Source organism: Lipophrys pholis (genome assembly GCF_963383615.2).
Source record: "Lipophrys pholis genome assembly, chromosome: 13".
Classification (NCBI taxonomy): Eukaryota; Metazoa; Chordata; class Actinopteri; order Blenniiformes; family Blenniidae; genus Lipophrys; species Lipophrys pholis.
The window spans coordinates 432,954-450,692 of NC_137632.1; the positions used below are offsets into that span (position 1 = coordinate 432,954).

A 17,739-nucleotide genomic window follows, 5' to 3' on the forward strand; every position below is an offset into this window, starting at 1 on the left:
TCTGACCTTTCTGCTGCAGCATAAAAGACCAGCCAAAAGCTCTGGATGCCTCCCTGTTCTGACAGCTTTCTTTAAGAAAAAGAAAAAGAGAGAAAAAAAACCTTCTATTGTAAAAGTCAATTAGAGGCACAGTGGATGGAGAGAGGGCCGTGTGATGGGAAGAGGAAAGCTCATTTCTGTAGCAGAGGGATATCTGCCAGGACGGGAGGCTGAGTCTGCACAAACACAGAGAGAGCCGTCTCAACTCTGCCAATGTGTGTGAATAATCTCTTTTTTAGAATAGCCCTCTGCATTTGTGTACACTGTAAGGGTGTGTCTTTGCACCGTGGGTGTGCCTTAATGTGCTGGAGAATTGCTTTGACAAGTCCGCAGGCCACTGGTTGATATTTAATTCAGCAGCATGCGTGCCTGGTGGTGCACTATATCAAAACAGAAGCGCTATGGAACACGGCCTGTTAAATTTTAAACAGACTGAGCGGCAAAAACTCACCAGCCCATATAACAATATGTCTGGGTGACTGGCATCAGGAGATAAATCTGCCGTAGTCCCTCTGTGGGGGTGTAATTGGCATTCTAAATGGTTTGTGCATGCTGTAAAAACCAGTGTCTCCTTTTGTTACGGGGCCTTTAACAACTAGACATAAAAACAATACTTCACCTCGTCTTTAATGGCAGGCTGTCGGTGTGTGATTGCAAATATGATCACCAGAACTGATAAATTATGGATTGCATTCAGCCATTATTAGCTGTAGGGTTGCCACTCGGTTAAGGAAACGCTGTGTGAGGAGGCGTGACGTGGTTAAACGTACGTCTGCACCGTGTCACTCAGAGACGCTGCCGTCAGGAGGCCACCGCTGACAGGCACTGCTCATCCTCTCTCCCCAGGGGCAGATTGAAAAGAGAGAGCCAGAACCTCTCCTCGGGGCTTTCCCCCCACTGTGCGGCCATTCAGGAAGTCTGCTCATGATGAATGGGAACCACAGAGGACTCCTGCTAGCACTCAGCAGTAATACATCCAATTAGGTCCGGTTGGAGCCGGGCCGCAGAGAGATGCTGGCGGGTCCCAGAAAAATGAAGGAAACTTAGTTGACAGGGCTGTGTGCCAAAAAAAAAGCTTGCTATCTTCTGTGTGAGCAGTTTAAACCTCCACGGAATAAAAAGGAGCTGCATCATCATTATCATCATCTTCACGACAGAGGACAAGACAATGTATTAAAATAGCTGAAAGCGAGTGAAGGAAGCAGACAGAGCGGTGACGCAGACAGCGAGAGGACAAATATGGGCAGAGACGAGAACACTGAGGTGAAAGCTGAACTGAGCTGCCGTCACTTTCAGGACAGCCGGCGGGATGTTCAATAGCTTTTCATCAATCTGGTCAGCTCATCTCAATCCACTGTTTACATCTTAATGTGTCAGGGCCGTCCACTACCCGTCCAAAGCCGAGTCACATTGAACGAGAGAGCGAACAAAATGAACAAGTCACTTTCACAAAGCTGGAGCTGGCAGACGAGCAGCGACTCCTTAATGTGCTCGTCCCTGAACCTTCAGGAGACGAACACTGACACGGCGAAACCTGAAGACAGCAGCGCTTAAAGAGCTTCAACCGCATTGTGCTCCCCGACAAAAGTACAGGCGACTCAGCACCATCAATTAACCTTTTTTCACATTGTAAGGTAGTATTGTTAAACACTGCAGTGATCCAAAAGCATTCGGAGTACTCGTTGTAAACATAATGTGGAGTCAATTCAATTCAATTCTACTTTGTTTATTTAGCGCTGAATACAACAAAGTCACTTTAGGGCACTCTGACAGAGAAAACCCAACAGATTCACATGAGTGAGCAGACGAGACTGTGGGAAGAAACAAAACTCCAGTTCTTCTAGGAAGAAACCTGCAGAACCAGGCCAGCGGCTTTCTGCTAAACTTTAACCTCAGAATGAAATTGATCTGTTTGGTAAATTGAATCACTAAATAACTGCACACTTCATATATTACATGTTATCACTTCTAAATACCAGATGTTCCCACATGCAGGTTGATTATTTTAGATTATTGCAAAAGTATGCATGAATGTTTATATTTACAAATTTTAATCAAGATTATTTCCTCCACTGGTTTTTACAGAAACCCACATTCCACATTCAGCTTTTGCAAGACACAACCCAAATCTAAATAAGCATTTATATTATTTCCTGGGCAGAGTTTGTCGACATCAGCAGATCAAAAAAGGTGGCGAGCTGGAGGTGAAGACAGAGAGACGCTTCACGTCCGGGCTGCAGGAGAGGCGAGGGTGAGAAAGCAATCCAGACAGAAATGAAGACAGTGAGAATGAGGCACTGAGCAAAATGATTACTCTGAGATTCAGCCCAAACAAAGCCTGTAATAAAAGTGGCATCATTCTGGAGCAGTAATAAATACATCCACTGAGCGAACACCATCACACTCCTTCTCCCTCGGTCCTCGGCTGCTGAAGTGTTGCTTTGATTGGTCATACAGGCTCAGCAGCAGCGAGCTCCAGAGGCCCGCTGACAGGCTGGCAGTCACAGCCGACAGTAAATTGGCTTTGCTGGGGTCCGGCTGGTAAGCTCGCCTCACACAGAGTCAGGAATCTACCACAGTACAGGCATCCTACAGGGACCCACGCTACCAAAGTGGGACTGAAACAGGGAAGGCACACTGGTTTTAACAAGCAGCTACCACACACACACACACACACACACACACACACACACACACACACACACACACACACCAAACTGAGCCAACGTCCTTCAGGTGAAATTGTAACTGTCAGCAGGACGACGGAGCCGCTTGTAATGAAGCGTAATGTTTGTGTAGGTAGACCAGTGAATGCTGGTTTTTTTTCCTTCTTTTTTTAAAGCAACAGAAAGCCTGAATTGTTCCATTTCATCCTCCTCGACATTATCCTCATCATTTATTCAACGTTTCCTCTTCATAGTTATTTTTGCTTCCATATTTTTATCTTTCTCTCCTCTTTTCACTTCAACACCGGTCGTGAAGAAAAATATCTTCCAAGACTCACTTGAGAACCCTCTCTGTGTAAAAGCACTTTCCAAGAGTCTGACACGTTCAGTTGTGACAAATGAGTAAACCAAACCACTAAAACAGAAAGAAAAAAAGTGCACTCACTGTTAAGTTGCCTTTCTGTTGAGGCTCTGCACTTCTAAGTGAAAACAGCAGTTTCTTTTACTGTCCGGCAGAACAGACTGGCTTTCCTCCTTCGGTCAGAGCATCGAAAAGAAAGACCTGATGGATGCAACATAGACGCTCAGCTCACACACAACGGGAGCCAAAATAAATCACTCCAATAAAAAGAGTGAGATGGAGTGAAAAGGCTGAGGAGGACTGAGTGGTGCTGTTAGCCAGCCACTTTGCCAGGTCAAATATAATGACCACAAATAGAGGACACACACACACACACACACACACACACACACACACACACACACACACACACACACACACACACACACACACACACACACACACACACACACACACACACACACACACACACTCTCTCTCTCTCTCTCTCTCTCTCTCTCTCTCTCTCTCTCTCTCTCTCTCTCTCTCTCTCTCTCTCTATCTCTCTCTCTCTCTATCTCTCTCTCTCTCTATCTCTCTCTCTCTCTATCTCTCTATCTCTCTCTGCAAGCTAAAAAAAATACAAATGATGAGCAGTTGAAAAATTAAAACCTTTGCAATGTATTAAAGAAAAAACCTTGAGTTGAAGATGACAATGCAAATGTCATTTTTCTCTCCGGGTGACAAGGCAAACTGCCAATATTGGTCGATACTGAAGGAAAACTAAACATTAAAGGCACTCACACGTAATGGAGCTTCAAATAGCAACACCAAGACTTAATTTTAGTGCATTGAGCTGGACTGTGAAGGAGGATACACACTGTGAATACAGGATATCTCACATATGAGATGAAGAAACACAGTAACAGCTTTTCTGGTGGCATGAAACTTAACGACCAAGAGCAATGGAGAATGAAACAACGGCCATCGTTGGGTAGTGGGCTAATAATCTGCTCCTCTAAAATCTACGTACTGTATGAAAGAAAGTTAAACTGCATTGCCGCTGTGGCCTAATGAGGGAAGCAGAGGTACAAGATGATCAGAACAACGTCACACTGGCAAAGTAATGATGCTGTCAAACAGCGTTGTAGCCATGTTTGTGTGCTCCATGTATGAACTTAGAAAACTGAGGAATGTCGAGAGTCAAGCCTGGCTTACCTCTGTGCCAAGCTTCTTCTTTAACCATACTGTGTATTCTGACACCATCGGAAATGAAAAGGGGACTTACCTAATATCAGGCAGGTGGTCTGAATGTTATGCTGCCATGCCTCACTGTTCATGTTTAGTGTGTGTGTGTGTGTGTGTGTGTGTGTGTGTGTGTGTGTGTGTGTGTGTGTGTGTGTGTGTGTGTGTGTGTGTGTGTGTGTGTGTGTGTGTGTGTGTGTGTGTGTGTGTGTGACCATGACAAACATCATGCGTGGCTGCTCATGAGCTGCTGTTAGCCATAAAAAACATCCCAGAACGTTCAGCTGGTACCAGGGTGTGAATGGTTGTGAAGGCAGTTGTGAATGGGACGACCACACACCAGGAAAAAGAGCTGGAGAGAAACACATTCAGTGCCTTCAGTCCATTGTTCTTAGTGGGAAAGAGCAGAACGGCAGGGGGGTCTTTATCAGAGTCTGAACTGGTGGGTGCCCACAGACAGAAGATGATTCAAACAGAAGGAAGAAATAGTTAAAGCACACCTACGGATGGCCTTTACTGCAGTTGGGGGTGGAAGCAAGGTAGCCCTTCTCTGGACTTACTTTTGCATGTAGTTTTACAAGATTATTATGTTAAACATTGAGCTAGGAGTGACTGACAAGGATGTAGGATACAACACTTCTGCAGGTTTGGACTTCTCTTTATAACTTAAACACAGTTCCCTTTCAGTCGATTCACTCGGTACAACACATATCGTATGAGATATCAGGCCCCCTCCAGGCCTGCTGAAGACACCTCTAGAGATCGTTTGCACTGACGTCACCAATTTCCCATGATCCTCTCTGATTCGCGAGTGTCCGCCATCTTTTATGACAGCTTTTATTTACCACACACCGGTAACTGTTGAGGAAGGCGCAAAATGTTTTGTTTCATATTGTGTTGGTGCTTTTTTGAGGGGATTTTCAACACAGAATGATCTCATACATAGACTTACAGTAGTAGACTTCTACTAGATTGTAGACATACTATTATAGATCATTAACAATACAGTGTAGACTGGAGGCTCTCTACACATATAGTTTGGATCTACTAGCATATGTCTACACTGTCGGCTCGTTGGAGCAGACATTGACACACGGGACAGATTGACGGCAGAGTTCATTGAATAAAAGTCCCTCATTAGTCCTCTGACAGGACATTTCTTCACCAAATGGAACCGTCTTCAGCAGCCACACAGCGCACAGGAGGAGGTGATGGAGGCCGGGGGTGTAGCTCAGGAAGTTACGGTTGTATTGACTATCGGAGTAAACCAGAGTACCGGAGAGAACCTGAAAACTCCACACAGAAAGGCTCCTGCCGGGATTTGCACAAGGACCCTTATTTATTTTTTTAACTGGGACCTTCTGGCTGTGAGGAGAGAAGCTGTGGACTAATTTACATCGTGTCTACATCGTCCTCACATTTTAACAAATTGCTGTAGTGGTCAACCCCACCGCACTCCTCAATCTTTACCTCGCTTTATCTGGAATATTCAATCCCTGATAAATTTGGGAAAAATCACATGAATCCGATACGAAGATATGTTCTTATGCAGCTGTATACATAAAAGATGGCGGACCCAAGTGAATCAAAGAGGATCATGGGAAGTGTGATGTCATGTGCAAATGATCTATTCATGCCTTAACAGCAGATGATCTGTGATGATGTACATGAGGCTCCGCCTGCACATACAATCCAGTGGCATCACAGTCATAACTCAGTTCAATAACCAGTTCTCTTCACCGAGCCCAGCTGAATCGCGGGGCAACCAAGTGTTGTACATCGTTCCTCTGGTTCAGGAAACAGAAGTTACATCCATTCTCCCCCTTGATCGATATCTCTGTCTATTCTATCCTTCCTCTCCTCTATCCCCTCACCCCAACCGCACAGCAGGAAGCCTCCACCTCTGACTCTGTTTTCTACAAAGGTTCTTCCTGTTAGAGGAGTTTTTCTTTCCACAATAAATCTGCTGCTCATGTGGATTTGTTGGGTTTTTCTCTTTTCTCTGTTAAAAGCTCCTAGAAATGACTGTGTTGTATTTGGTGCTGTATAAATAAAGTTGAATTGAATTGAATAACACTTGGTTCCCTTTCGGTCGATTCACTTGGTAGAACACATATTGTATGGAACATACAGTATATTCACGCCCCGAAGAGTAGTTCCCAAACCAGAGTCTAACCTGCACCCTCTAGTGCATCGTAGAGCCCACAGAGAGGACAGACTGAGCCGCCGAGGGAGCCGTCACAGCCAGCCGATAAAACACCACAACGTGTGTGGAGATGAGCAGTTAGCCGTAGCACAAACCTCACTCATCGACACCCTGATTATATGTCTTCAACAGGGCGTGATATCTCATACAAAATGTGTTGCGTCTCGTGCCTCTCCTTCAGAAGTTATATCCATAACGTTTTGCTTTTGAAGCATGTGACCAGTGGCGGCTGGCCAATAGAGGGCGCCAGGGCGCCGCCCCCACCTGAGAGCAAGAAGCAGATATACTGTATATCTTTTTTTAAATAAATTAATAAACTGGAATACTGTCGAAATATGTATATGTCGACAAACAATGGGCACTGTACTGTGTTCGCTTCATTTTCTATAAATAATCATCAATGAAAGAGAGAATTTCTTGATTTCTCTCTCTCTAGTGTGTGTGTGTGTGTGTGTGTGTGTGTGTGTGTGTGTGTGTCTGTGTGTGTCTGTCTGTGTGTCTGTGTGTGTGTGTGTGTGTGTGTGTGTGTCTGTGTGTGTGTGTGTGTGTGTGTGTGTGTGTGTGTGTGTGTGTGTGTGTGTGTGTGTGTGTGTGTGTGTGTGTGTCTGTCTGTGTGTCTGTGTGTGTGTGTGTGTGTGTCTGTGTGTGTGTGTGTGTGTGTGTGTGTGTGTGTCTGTGTGTGTGTGTGTGTCTGTGTGTGTGTGTGTGTGTGTGTGTGTCTGTGTGTGTGTGTCTGTGTGTGTGTGTGTCTGTGTCTGTGTCTGTGTCTGTGTGTGTGTGTGTGTGTGTGTGTGTGTGTGTGTGTGTCTGTGTCTGTGTGTGTGTGTGTGTGTCTGTGTCTGTGTGTGTGTGTGTGTGTGTGTGTGTGTGTGTGTGTGTGTGTGTGTGTGTGTGTGTGTGTGTGTGTGTGTGTGTGTGTCTGTGTGTGTGTGTGTGTGTGTGTGTGTGTGTGTGTGTGTGTGTGTGTGTGTGTGTGTGTGTGTGTGTGTGTGGGAGCAGCTTGGGCTCTCCAGATCTTGCCCAGAGGAGGCAGCGTTTAGCACAGTTTCACCAATTATTGATCAATATGAGTGACTGACATCAAATCAAACCAGTCAGTGTCATTTGATGTCTGAGACTTTGGGCGTCTTTTAAATCGTCCCCGGCCAGACCTGCTCAGTGATTGGGTCAAAGTCAGTTCTGGTTTGTTGTTATGTGTTTGTACCAGATGTTGAGACGAGGCGATGGAGACAACGAGCAGTCAGTCTCTGATTCGGTCACATCTCTTCCAGCAGGATTGAAAGGCTGCAGGTCAGGTTCAACGTTCTCAGCGAAGAGCCTTGTGGGTCTGGGGCCTTGATTGATTCAGGGAGGCCGATTCTCCTCATGTTATTTCTGCGGCTGCGTCCCTCCAGGTCGATAGCATTAGCTGTTAGTTTGGCGTTGCTAGCCTTGAGTGCTACACACCGCTCTTCCAGTGTCTGGATCCGCTGGTCTTGCTGCTCGACATGGGATAACAAAGAGTCCACACGTTGACCATGTTCTGTCATTGTTGATTGTATATTGTCACTTTCATTTCTAAGGCTGTGAATGAGGCTTTAACATCGGCTGCGTGGCTGGCTCTGTTGGCCTCTAGCATGGCGGCTATGCTAGTTAGCGCTGTGTCGCCATTAGTCACAGAGGCGTCTGTTTCTGTCGACTTTGTCGCCTTGGACATGTCTCTGTGCTGGTTGAGGTTCAAATGTTAGTTACTGCACTCGTAGCAGATTGGGGTTTGGAGGAAAAAGTGGATTTTCAAAGTTGTAGCTGCCGGAGGCTGAGACGACGCTCCCTGTCCCATGTTCACCCAAACCAGCAGTCTCCACTCTCCATCATATTTTTTGATGCACACAAACAGAAATGTGTTCAGAATTTATCGAATCTGTCCAGGTTTGCTAATGTTTATTAATGTTTAAATATGATCATATTTACTATGAGCATATCATAATAATGTGTGTTTTACTCTAGGAGCATAAATAAAGCACACATGGTTTCTTGAAGTACAATTCTAAAATACATTGAAAGATGAATTGATGTGTTGCTTGAAGATATACCTGATATACCTTTTGTTTTCCCTAAAATCAGATTAACTGTCATTTCCAGTAAACCAGCCCCAAAACACTTTCATTTTCTAAAAGGGACTAATGAAGCTTCTGCTTGTATTTGTTTAAATTCTAGAAAAGACAAGATTGTTATAATGTGGTTTATAAATGCAATGTTTTTAACTGAAGTTAACATTGGCTGAAATAAAATAATACTGAAGAGCCCCGCCTAAGAAATGTATCACCAGCATGTGACTGCATATCCTTCTTTAAACATCGAGTAAGCAGAGCTGTCCAATGTGTCGCAAATGAACGACTGACCGAATGAGTGACTGACAGAAGAAGCAACCAATGGACTGAGTGAACGACTGAATGACCGGACGAAAGACCAAACAAACGAACAATCCAACAACCAAACAAGCAAGAAAATGAAGGACGGACTCTGATGGAGCCCTGCTGCCCCAGGTATCCAGCCCCTGGTAGAAAGTGTGAGAACTACTGAAGCAACGAATAAATTAACAAATCAACAAACTTCTATTTGTTGCAAATGACTTTGTTTAGATTCTCTCAGTCAAGATTATACCATGCGCACCTGACATTGTCCTACATGTAACTCCTAGGAAGTACTTTTGCAGATAACAGATTACACTGTATAACACGCTGTATTGAAAAAGACTTTTGGGGATTTATATCTCTTAACCAAAATGAAGTGAATTACACCTAAACTTGTGTACTTCTGGGACTAAGCCCATTAACTTGTGCGTTGTGGCTCTAGTGGACATGTTATCCACAGCCCTCTCGCTTTACTCATTTGAGTGAAATCTGTTATTCTGAAAAATGCTGGATCCCTAAATAAAAAGAAAATAACAAAACATTAAATTCAAATAACAGTTTTCCACTAAAGTAACCAACCGTTGAAATGGTCTTGAAACACGATGTCCCTATAAGCCTGTAACGGCAGATCAGTGGCCCATAGAAAATGCAATAACTGTAGGAATCAGTATGTGCGTTCTTTGACTGTGACATGCTGTAAGAGCTGTGCAACAGTGAGCGTCAGTCTGTGCTGGGGGGGTTCTGAGGGTCCCTCAGACAAAACTCATCTGAGCACTAATCCAAAAAACATATGCAACTGTGTTCCTCCATCAAGCTTCCAGCTTTGCATATATGTAGGCACTTTCAGTTTCCGGCTCAGTCATGTGCATGATTGAACTATTCCAATGCATATTTGAAGATATTGTTGTCTCTCACATTTAGTCCAGCCCAGTTTCAGGAGTCTCAAAGGTTCCTGGAGCTGCTTGAGGAGGACGGGAGCACTAATGTCTGCTGTCTATATTTTGGGAAAATTCTTCATTTTGAAACCTTTTCCATCCTACTAATACTTATTTTTCACTGTTTTCAGTATAGTGAAGTGATGAAACACATACGTTTCCAGTCTGGAGCAGATGATTATCCACCATTAAAACAGCATACTTTCAAGTCCCTGGTTAACGATGTTTTCTTACGTGTGACTGGGTGTGAGTACCTGTTAAAAGCAGATTTGGGACATCTCCATGTTAAGATTTGCTTCTTCACTTGACTTGAAATCATTGCAAACAGACAAATTGCTGGTCAAACAAAATAAAAAAGTGTTTGCACATTTTATCTGGCTGCAGAAACTTCGGATGGACATACCTGTGTGATTAGTACATCCACTTTACTTTAATTTTGTCCTTTGTATTGTTGTAATGTTTTGAGTTCACATCAACCCTGTCTGTTTGTCTTTGCTCAAGCAGGGTCTGGCCGATCGGTTGACATCTGTTGTGTCCTGCAGCTCTGTTTGCTTTTGGCTGCAGAGCATGACTGAGCCACAAAGGTGAATATTGTAAAACAAGTGAAGAGTGGCTCGTCCGCCCCCGAGCCTCTTCTCTTGTGTCCTTCTTATCAATTCACTTCACAATCTCTTATGTAGGTTCTGTTTTTCTTTCAACCTCTCGTTCTCTCGGCTGCACCCTGTCTTTCTCTTTCGCTGGGTTGAACTCTCTTGTTTTTCTTACCCACATCTTATTAAATGCACTACCTAATGTGTGTGTGTGTGTTCGTGTGTGTGTGTGTGTGTGTGTGTGTGTGTGTGTGTGCTCGCGCAAGTGTCTGCTCCCATGTGTCTAGGAGTTTGGATTTAGTAGAAACAGCAAGCTGACTCATCATGCAGCACGCATTTTAGAACTCGTCGAACAGCCCACACAAAAATCACACCAAGTGCCACACGCACGCACGCACGCACGCACGCACGCACGCACGCACGCACGCACGCACGCACGCACGCACGCACGCACACACACACACACACACACACACACACACACACACACACACACACACACACACACACGCACACACACCCTTTTCAGGTCTTTCCGGGACATTCCTGTATATTGACTTTAATTTATTTATTGCATGAGAAGTTTTCAAACCAAGTTACATAAAGCTTTAAATGTTAAGAGATGTGAAAGATTTCAAACCAAAACTTACATTAAATATTTGTCAACACATCTCAGACAAGTATCTATGAGACACGAGTGAAAATATTCAGATGCCACATTATAGGTAAAATGCATATCTCGTATTAAAAACCTACTAAAAACTGGTGCCTAATCATAACTATTAGATGCCAAACCACCACAATTACTGTCTAAAACACGTCACCTTAACTGTAATTTACAAGATGTGACAAACACACACGCTGCAAAACTGATTGATTTACATTATGTGACACTAGATTATCATATTTCTAATCTTCATAATATGAGCATCCTATCAGATGTGGGTCCCCGGATTGTATGCAGCACACCACACCACACACACACACACACACACACACACACACACACACACACACACACACACACACACACACACACACACACACACACACACACACACACACACACACTATCAGACCATTCGTATGCTAAAATGAAGTTGAGTGAAGGACGAGGTGGCCAGCTGAGGATGCTGATGAGAGCCCTGATGAGATACAGAACAAACAGCCAGTGGGCTTTCCTCCCGTCACTCACCCTGCAGGCACACATTCTCACATGAATAAGAGTCCAGCTCGCGATAGCAGGGAAAAATAACTTTCCCTCTCGCTCCCATTCTCTCGGGGTATCATTTTTCACACACAAAAATAACGTGCCTGAAGAGAAACCTTTCTGGCTTCACACACACTTTTTGTTTTTCCTCTGATTCATAAGCAAACAAAAGCCAGAGGAGCGTTCCCTCTGTATTATGCAGAACTTCATTACTGAAAAAGCACAGCAAGTTAATTTCCTCCGGCGAGCAGATACCACCCCAGTCATTTGTCCGTTTAGAAAAGGACTTTAATGATTATAGGCAAAGTCTGTGGGACAGAAGTCCCTCTCCTCTGATTGGCTGTGAAATCCGTCAATCTTAGATAAGCCCCGCCTTTTTCTCCATAAACCGAACGCACAGGTCTTTTTCACCAGATGTCTCAGCTGAGAGCCGCGATGTGTGATTAGTAGATGAAGAAAACAGTCTGTGACTCGTGTGGAAGAACTTCACATCGATACAGGAGCACAAATGTGTTTTTCACCAGATGTACTGCAACTATTAGAGGAAAAATATCAGCATGACAGTTTTTGTAATCTGTGACTTGTAAAACAGGATCTGTGCTCCTGTAATTAAGAAGTTGTGACTATAAGTGTGGTGTTGTATTTGTGGAGAGAAAAGAATTCTACAGGTACATGACTCATGGTACACAAGTACAAATTCCCTTTTACAAGTACACAAACCTTTTTCACCAATAATACCTCCATAACAAAGAGACTGAGAGCAGCAATGCTGTACAGCAAACGTCCACAGTATGTAATATGCACCTTCACCACGCTGGCAGGAGATTAGAGACATCCTTCTAAGTAGTTCTGACCGAGGGCAGTGCATCGATTTATTAAAGGTATTCAGAGCTGCCACAAGTGGTTAGCTGTTACACTGCTAATGGAGAAAACAGCAGCTGCAGGCTGAGCAGCACTTCAGTGGATGAACAAGGAAGATATTTTTGCTTTTGAAGTTTCACATATTGCTTGAAATCTAAGATCGGTCTCTGGTTGCCAGCGTCCACTGGAAAAAGTAAGCTTGTCTATCCATCCATTCTCTTTACAGCTTATATCCTGACGCTGGAGCCGACCTCAGATAATCTGGGTGAAGGCAGGTTACACCTGGACAGGTGGCCAGTCCATCACAGCACCAACACACAGAGACGATTAACCTCACAGGCATGTTTTGTAGGTTGAGGGGAAGCCGGAGTACCCAGAGGAAACCCACAGAAAACATGCAACCTGGCAACACTGCTGTCTAAAACACTCTACAAAGGTTCCTAGAACCGTTTCCCCACAGATCTGCACAAGCGCCTTTGCCTCTGCGTCTCGTCAGTTCCAGAATTTGCAGAATTGTCACAATCCATCCGTCCTTGTGGTTGTGTTTCTCTTGAATAGTTCCAGGATGATTGTGCTGCATCAACATTTCAAGCGTCCACTGTTCACAGCGCCACCAAGCACACTGAGCCGTCATCACTCCTCAGAGGTACCAGTGGTACCAGGGCAACTGATCCTGCTCCAGGTGCCGTGTCAACACATTCCCAATGCTAATGATGTTTTCCACCATATCATCTCAAACACAGGTTGGTGGTCTGCAGAGAAAATCCCCCAAGCCTGGACTCAAACCAGGGATTTACTTGTGCAATGTGGGAGTACTGCACACTACACCACTTTGCAGTAAAGTACTATAACACTACTAGTCCACAATTGATGCAATGCAGCCACTTTTTGGCTTGGTACTTGACAATACTACCTACAGGGAAACAACCTGAATTACTTCGGTGACCAAAATAAGCATTCAAACACATGGAAGTTAATTAACAGCACTGACATCTACATCTACATCTACATCTACATCTACATCTACATCTACATCTACATCTACATCTACATCTACATATAGGTATACATATACATATAAACAGCTACAGTGATGAAAGTAAATCATGAAATATCTTTAGAAGAGCATCAACCAGATAGGAAATACACTCATTGAACCTTGCTTGGAAAACTACTAGTAAATGCTAGTGAATCTTAGACTTTTTGACCTTTCTCAACAAGAGGTAGGATTTCAAGCAATTTAAATTTAGCAAACTATATGTAATACCGTGTATGTAAAGGTAATGTCTGTAACATAAGTTATTATATATTAATAATGCACATTATGAACTGTTGCGTTATGTCTAACTTGACCAAAATTATACAATTAAAAAGATTTGGTGATAAGTAAAAATACATACAGTTTACATATATTTTAAAAATAACTTAAATTTAAATATAAATGTTGAAAAAAGCATTGGGGAAAAACTGGATATACTCTAGAAAGGCATTTTACTGTTGTAATAGACAAATATTAATAGCACTATTGATCAGTTTTTTTTTTTTGCATCCAATTGGAGTCACTGCATTTTCCCATAATCCTTTGCTATTTTGAGTAATATCTGTATCTGAATCACAGACTGATGTTAAATATATTTTGTCCATGAATATTTATTAAATAATTCAAAATGGTCTATCCGCTTCTTTCCATAGCTTCTCCCCTGCCTGCTGCTTCCAGACGAGTATTTCCATATTAAAGCTTTTAACCAATCACATTTCAGCCATCACTTGTTGCCAGGTAGAGAAATCTGCCTGAGGCCTTCACAGTCTAGTTCTGCAGGTGTCTGCAGCGTAAAACAAGTGTCGGTCACGCTGCTGCTTCAACCAATCAGATTTTGAGTTGGCGACTCAGAGCCTTCTAGGGTAACGTCAGGGATTCAGCCGTCTGATTGGATCGTCAACGTTTACGCTCCAGCGCTGGTTGACTGCCTCTGTAGTATGTATGAGCAAAAATATAGTTGTGTTGATTGAATGGCGGTTTTGTCAACCTACAGTGGCTGAAGGAGGAGAGCAAAGGAATTTGGTTGCAGATTTATTGCCAAAATCATTTTCAAGAGGTCATTGAACGACCGAGGTCCAGGTTAGTTTTAGTAGTGGTGAGCAGTAAAACTAACCTGGACCAGACCACACCGTCCTCGACCCCGAGAAGTCTCTGGAATAGCAGCTGCTATCTATCTCTCTATCTCTCTCTCTCTCTCTCTCTCTCTCTATCTCTCTATCTATCTATATCTCTCTCTCTCTCTCTCTCTCTCTATCTATCTATCTATATCTCTATCTATCTCTCTCTCTCTCTATCTCTCTATCTCTCTCTCTCTCTCTCTCTCTCTCTATCTATCTATATCTCTATCTCTCTCTCTCTCTATCTATCTATCTATCTATCTATCTATCTATCTATCTCTCCCTCTCTATCTCTCTGTCTCTCCATCGATTGATCTATCTATCTATCTATCTATCTATCTATCTATCTATCTATCTATCTATCTATCTATCTATCTATCTATAGGAGAACAGCATTCTATTGGAGTCCCTTTTAATTATCTCATAATTGTCTGCTACTTATATAAATATATAATTTATGATGTATATATGTCTAGTTTAGTAACTGGATTCACAGTATCCCCATCCATCCATCCATCCATCCATCCATCCATCCATCCATCCATCCATCCATCTTCTCCATCCTATCCGTTCCCGGGTGGTGGTGGTGTCAGTCTGAGCACCGTCACCCAGATCACATTGCACCATTAAGAACCTTCCTGCAGGTGGAGAGCCCACGGGAAGGTGGAGAGCCTACAGGAAGGTGGAGAGCCTACAGGAAGGTGGAGAGCCCACAGGAAGGTGGAGAGCCCACAGGAAGGTGGAGAGCCCACAGGAAGGTGGAGAGCCCACGGGAAGGTGGAGAGCCTACAGGAAGGTGGAGAGCCTACAGGAAGGTGGAGAGCCCACAGGAAGGTGGAGAGCCCACAGGAAGGTGGAGAGCCCACAGGAAGGTGGCGCCCGGCATGGGACTTGAACCCTCTACCTTGAGACTGAGAGTCTGACGCTCTACCAGCTGAGCTCGCCGGGTATCGCCATACAGAAGGTCAAAAATGTCCCATCATCCCTTGCTTTTTATCATCATATTATATGTATTTATTTACATATGTTCAACTGAAGTATATTTGTATATAGTTTATTATAGTAACTCCATTTTTAGGAGAACAGTATCTCAATGGTGTAGCTCTGAATTTCCCCCGGATCCTTCGCTAATTATACTGCATACACTACAGGAGAGCAGGTTTTATCTTCATCCTATAAGCAATGTCTTTAAAAAATTAACATACTTTACAGTATCTTTATTACAGTACTGTGTGCATTATAATGAATTACTGTTGAAATTACAGAAATTAGTTATGATTCATAAATGGCTTCAGACTGTTAATTAAGCCAAACTGCAATTCGATGTTCATGGAAAAGCGCTGTGCATTTCCCACCCTCGGCTGTGCTGGCTATGAGGTGGAACAGGAGGGAGGTAATGAGAACACTTATTTCCACATGGCATGGCCCATAATGAAACTGAATGCACATAATGGTGAATATTCTGGTGGGCGATGAGGTGAAAGATTGTAGTCGTCATTTCTGGTAAAGAGGGTGGCTGGAATGAATTAAAGCAGTTATCTTACTAATGGGAGCACCAGATTCGATGCACAGCACAGATGTTCATCTTGAGAGTCTCAAATCAGCAACCTTTTTGTTCATTCTGATGAAAACTTCCCTCAAGAGAAGGACAACACCAAAAAGTAACCTGGAAGGTAATAATCTTCAAAAGGAAAACTAATCAGGCTTGAATAAGTCCCTTGGGGACATTCCTCTTTCTGCAGTGACCCATACTATTTCTATGGACAGATGGAGATGGAGGAGACGACCCCTCCACCAACCGAACCACGCCGCCACCACAAACAACAGTTTCTGGACATCCTCCACAAAAAAGAGCAAACCAGGAGCCACGGCGCCACCATGCAGCTCACATGATAGAGCAATATCCCATTTTCTCTGGAGAGTGTTTGGCTGTACTCACGTCTCAGTCTTGTAGGTGGAGCACCTCTCCAGGGGGATCTTCAGGACTCGGTCGTTGAGGCCAACAAAGAGCGACCTGTCACTGTGCAGGATCTGCAGGCTCAGGATCGGCTCTCGAACCCCCCGAGGGAGGAGCTCCATCTCCTCCAGGTAGCAACCTTGGAGGCTCTTGTTGGGAGTGGCCAGGGCCTTCAGGATGGTTCCATACTCTGAAAACAAGAGGAAAAATCATTTGAGCTCTCTTCTTTTGGAAGCATTTTCTCGTATTACATCTCTTCCACGACTGACCTGTGCTGATGTACATGACATGGTACAGGGTGTCCATCCCCTGAACGATGTCCACCACTAAGTTTGAGAAGCGGACGTCATCCTGCATGACCAGCGGGTCCACAGACTCTGGCTGGACCACGTCGTTCATCAGGTAAAGGCGCTGGGCGTCCTGCAAGCTGCGCTCCGTCAGACCCTCATTTGGACCTTTGTCATCTATAGTTCCACACTGAGGAGGCCATGAAACACAAAGAGGTGAGGTGACAGTTGGGGAAACAAAGACCCAGAATTTAAAAAAAGGTACAAAGAAGAAGAGATACTGAAGAAAGAAGTACGAACAGGGTTGGATTTTCCTGGGTTAGGGTGGGAATCTGGGATCCCTTTGGTCAATCACAGTAATAAAACCTTCTTTACCTGCAAACCAGACAAACCCATTCATTTCATGTATTTTTTAAACTTTAGGCCTGGCCAACACAAAGTGCTCAGAGCCACTGAAAATACAACTTTTTGACAAACGGTGGAACTTTTTGATATTGCTCTGTCTCCATGGAAACAGAGGGAATCGCAACCTTTTTTGAAAATGCTGCTAATGAGCATGAACAACCCAGCTTATTAATATGTGGTATCGGTGCATTCCTACCTGTAACATATAGGATTTTCTCATTATAGCCTATTTTATTATTCCAATTTGTATGTATTGCATTCATGAAATTATTTATCTTTAAAATCCTGTTCTAAATAATTGCCATGAATTAAGTACTGTTTTTAAACACTATTAACACTCCTTATCCAGATCCTTTCCTCTTGATTGTAAGGGTCTGTGTGTGTGTGTGTGTGTGTGTGTGTGTGTGTGTGTGTGTGTGTGTGTGTGTGTGTGTGTTCGTCAAGTCCT

At 43.7% G+C, this 17,739-nt stretch overlaps 1 protein-coding gene across 1 annotated transcript in view; it reads right to left on the reverse strand.

Annotated features, from left to right (window-relative positions):
• The window catches only part of sema5ba (sema domain, seven thrombospondin repeats (type 1 and type 1-like), transmembrane domain (TM) and short cytoplasmic domain, (semaphorin) 5Ba), a gene marked incomplete at its 3' end in the record, with an annotated part of 276,170 nt that overhangs the window by 45,676 nt on the left and 212,755 nt on the right, over positions 1–17,739 (reverse strand). Inside the window, exons 11-12 of the mRNA XM_080478145.1 lie at positions 16,869–17,076; positions 16,582–16,789 (exon numbers count right to left, since the gene is read on the reverse strand). Of these exons, the coding sequence (XP_080334271.1) occupies positions 16,582–16,789; positions 16,869–17,076 (416 nt within the window). The remainder of the gene's footprint in view (positions 1–16,581; positions 16,790–16,868; positions 17,077–17,739) is intronic.